The sequence below is a fragment of the Sylvia atricapilla genome, chromosome 10 (genome assembly GCF_009819655.1).
Source record: "Sylvia atricapilla isolate bSylAtr1 chromosome 10, bSylAtr1.pri, whole genome shotgun sequence".
NCBI lineage: Eukaryota > Metazoa > Chordata > Aves > Passeriformes > Sylviidae > Sylvia > Sylvia atricapilla.
In genome coordinates this window covers 22,752,339-22,756,031 of record NC_089149.1, presented here as the reverse complement: position 1 = coordinate 22,756,031, position 3,693 = coordinate 22,752,339, and the positions used below count along the sequence as shown (strand labels likewise).

General features: G+C 42.5%; 1 protein-coding gene across 1 annotated transcript; it reads right to left on the bottom strand.

The window, feature by feature from the left end:
* Positions 1–268: 268 nt before the first annotated feature.
* CCL20 (C-C motif chemokine ligand 20) lies at positions 269–3,412 on the bottom strand. Its single transcript, XM_066326503.1, has 4 exons — positions 2,156–3,412; positions 1,824–1,938; positions 1,027–1,104; positions 269–755 (listed from the first exon to the last, which is right to left on the bottom strand). The coding sequence occupies exons 1-4, from the start codon at positions 2,229–2,231 to the stop codon at positions 728–730; spliced, it is 297 nt and encodes a 98-aa protein (XP_066182600.1). The 5' UTR covers positions 2,232–3,412; the 3' UTR covers positions 269–727.
* Positions 3,413–3,693: the final 281 nt, after the last annotated feature.

Genomic DNA, 3,693 nt, shown 5'->3' with positions numbered 1-3,693 from the left:
AAAGCTTGGTATATAGCAGGTCTCCAGGACTGAGGAAGGAATTATATCCTGGGGAGGTCATAGCTGCGTCTAGGGCAAGCAAAGTGACCAAGGTGGAAAATGGCTTTAACAGGTGTCAACACACCTGTGCAATTGTTTCAGCTGGAGGCTCTTAACAAAGGAACTAGTTTCAAGGGCAAGTCACATTTTCAATTAAAAAGAAATAAACATATCAAAGAAAGTGCTAATTTTTATAATTTATTTTTTTTAAATCTCCAATATATTTTTTCTACAAACAGACTTTGTTTAAAAATAGTTAAATAGTTATTGATAACTACAGCTTAAAGGAAACATTTTGTCACAAGACAATACCAAAATAAACAGAATAAATAATCTGCTTTACACACACTGAAGAAAACAATGTTTTTGAAAACAAAAACAACATGCAATAAACTTAATAAAATTCCCACTCTGTACAACAGCTCAAGGTAGACCTTACTAAACAGTACTCATACACATATTAGTAAAAACACCAGTAACATACACACATTAGTAAAAATAGAAACTCTAACAAAATGCTTAGCTCAAGCAAAACAGCAGTGCAATATGAATCAACTGAAGAAGTTCATCAGTTCCAAAGAAGTCGGAGCTGGAGGTGAGTGAGCACACAACAGTGCACAAACCATCTCAGCCTCAACCCAGTGCTTCTTCAGCCATCTCTGTGTTTAGCTCCTTGCTGGAAACCAAGTCAGGCTGACATCTTCCTGAGCTTGTGGCTGTTAAAAGAAAGAGAGAACACATATTAATAATGACCTCTATTTTAGTTTTCTCTTCTTCCTTGAGAGAATAGCTCAGGTGGAAGAAGGGACGTGACATGACTGTCCCTGAGAAGACTCCAGAAGGGAATAGCTAAGAATGACAGGAAATGAAAAGACAAATGTGTTCACCACTGCTGTTGAAAGTGGCATTCAGGAGATGTAAGAAACAGGCTTTCATACATGCCCTGGATTCATCAGCCTGGTGTTAATTAGAAGTTTCGATTCCTACCTCAGGAAAAGGAGATGTCTCTTCACCCAGCCTTCCTTAGGATTTACACAGGCCTTCAGCCCACTGGCAGTGTGGAAACTGGAAAAGAAATAATGATAAAAAAATCAGAAATCCCTGCCAATAATTACTATGGAGAGTACATTTACTCTATATAATGATCAATGGAAACTGCTTTTGTAAACACCAATTAGACATGGAATGCTCCAAATTCCTCCAGTATTAAATGAAGGAACAGAAAGTTAAATGTAATAGCTACTTCAGTCTCAGGGATCATTTTTTGCACCATAAAATTTTGTTCAATTTATTTGATCTGTTTAGGCAAAGACCTTTGCTGGATGCCAGAAACAATTTGTGGAATTAAGGAGAGTAGCTGCTGTCAAGATAAGATGATAGATCAACATCTAGGCCAAAACCTCATAAGAAAAAAAAAAAATCTGATCCCTGTGAATTAGAAGAAGTCTTGTCACTTATGGGTCTGTTCATGGGTTTTGGCAAGGGAACACTCTGTGTTGGCCAGAGTGGCCCTTAGCTGGAGCTGTCTTTGTTTGCACAGCTTATTCCTAAAGAGGCTGATTTATTATTTACACTGTATGACTGTCCCTTGGTTTAGCAGTCCCTATGTAGAAGTTGTGTGTTTTGTCTACAGGTGTGATATATAATTTATTCAGTTAATTCAGCTTTTTGAAAAGACAGGAAAAATCACACTTATAAGATTCAAATCCTTGTTTTAGCCCAAACCGGCATCCCAAGATTAAAACACGCCAGAAAAATGAGTGGAAATTCAGAAAGTAACTTACATGATGGCAGGGATGTCACAGACCTCGCTGGAGAGCTGTTCCGTGTAACCCTTCAGGGCCCACCGAGGCAGACGCACTTTGGTGTAGGACAGGCAGCAATCCTGGTTGCTTTGTGCTGAGTGAAGGACAAAACGGAGTAAATAAACCCCATTTGGCCCACACTGCCCTGCTGTCTAGGGCAGTACCTGTTCAACCCCAACCATGCAGCTCCCTCATGACAGAGGAGGGGGTGAGACAGCCCATTTTGCTGAAAACATTCGCTTCCAGCTCCTGCTGCCAGCTGTGAGCAGCACTGGAGTCCTTCCCAGGGCAGAGCACCCCAAGTCACTCACCGTCTGAGGTGCCCCACAGGAGCAGGAGCCCCAGCAGGGAGACCAGGACCATGCTCTCGCTGCTGCAGCCAGTCATTCTCTCTGTACACACAGCTGTGCTCCAGTGAGTCCCTGCCTGCTGCTCTGCCAGCCCTGGCGCTCCTCCACCTGCTTATAAAGGGGTGGCAGGAGCCACGGAAATTCACATTGGGGCGGGTTCCACTGTCATCAGCGGGTTTCCCCACAGCAAATTCCATCGAGCCTGATTTAGCCCCAGCACTCCTTCCGGGTTCTACAACCAGAGATAACAGTGTGCTGGGGAATATTTTCATTTTTTTTAAAGTTGCTTAAAGGATTCCATACAAAAAAAAAAAAAAAAAGGAAATAAAAGGCTATGACGTAATGGTTCTGTGGGTGAAGCATGTGTTGTTTTAGGGGTAGGAGTGTGGGTTGTGAAATGAGGAAAGTCAAATGTAGGTAACTTTAAATGTTACATACAGAAACCGTATGTCTGCTGCGCTCCAGTTTAATAAACCCAACCTGGGGGCAGAGGGAGGTAGGCTGAGCCAACAAGATCAATTTCAGTGCGGCAAGCTCACAGGAGCTGTGTCACAAGCTGCACCAACACCAAAGCACTCCATTAATATTTCCTGGTTGGCCAACACAGTAACATCGGGATTTCCAGGCTGCTGCTTTCTGAGCTCTGGACTGTAGTATTGGCAAGGATCATTGAGTATTCATGCAAATGGGTTATTTAGTTTCCTTAACCATATTTTCCCTGCTATGACTTCCTGACAGTTTGTTACACATCTCAACTATTTCACCTGAAACAGAGTGAGCTTGAAACTAACTAGAAATGGGGGCTATATTCTCCAAATCTGTGCTTTCTAGAATGCATTAATGTACTTCATAAACAACAGCTGTAGTTTGTTGCTTTCCCTAATGGTATCAGAGTATTGTGACTCCTAAATCTTCAAAAATACACAAAATCTTAAAATTGCCTCTCAGCTCTAGAGAAACCACCAGGGAGAGGCTCTGTCACCACTCCAAGAGCCCTGTTTGAGCTGCTGCTGAAGGATGGTACTTTCCCATGCTGTTTAGGGATCTGTGTGAAACTACTGTGATGGCTGCAGGCCATATCCTAGCCAGCTGGTATACACAGGAGCTGCTGCCAGCTCCAGGTGCTTATAGAGTAACCTGAGCTTTGAGTGGCTTCTCTTAAGGTAGAACTCATGGACAGTTATAGGCAGTGCATAATCACATGCCTTCTATCCTCCACAGAGTGCCAGTACTTCTCTCAGAGGGTGAGTTCTTCTTATTTCTTTGTAGAAATGGAAACAGCTTGAACTCTAGAACAGACTGGTATTCAGAGAAATTAATTTCTCTATGTAATAGGGAGAATTGAAGGAATTTCATATGGCTGAGGTATACGTGAGCAACCTTGCAGTGTGCATGGCATCATTTATACTGTATTTGCTTCTCTGCAGAGCCACAGCCACTGGCCAAAGGATGGGGAGGAGGCAACAAAGAACCCATGCCCTAATGTATATGGCTTTTTG

Coding starts and splice junctions, on each gene's coding strand:
- CCL20 (XM_066326503.1), bottom strand. CDS start 2,231: ATGACTGGCTGCAGCAGCGAGAGCATGGTCCTGGTCTCCCTGCTGGGG. Junction 1,939..2,155: donor CCTGTGGGGCACCTCAGACG/GTGAGTGACTTG, acceptor TCCTTCACTCAG/CACAAAGCAACCAGGATTGC. Junction 1,105..1,823: donor TGTGACATCCCTGCCATCAT/GTAAGTTACTTT, acceptor TTTCTTTTCCAG/TTTCCACACTGCCAGTGGGC.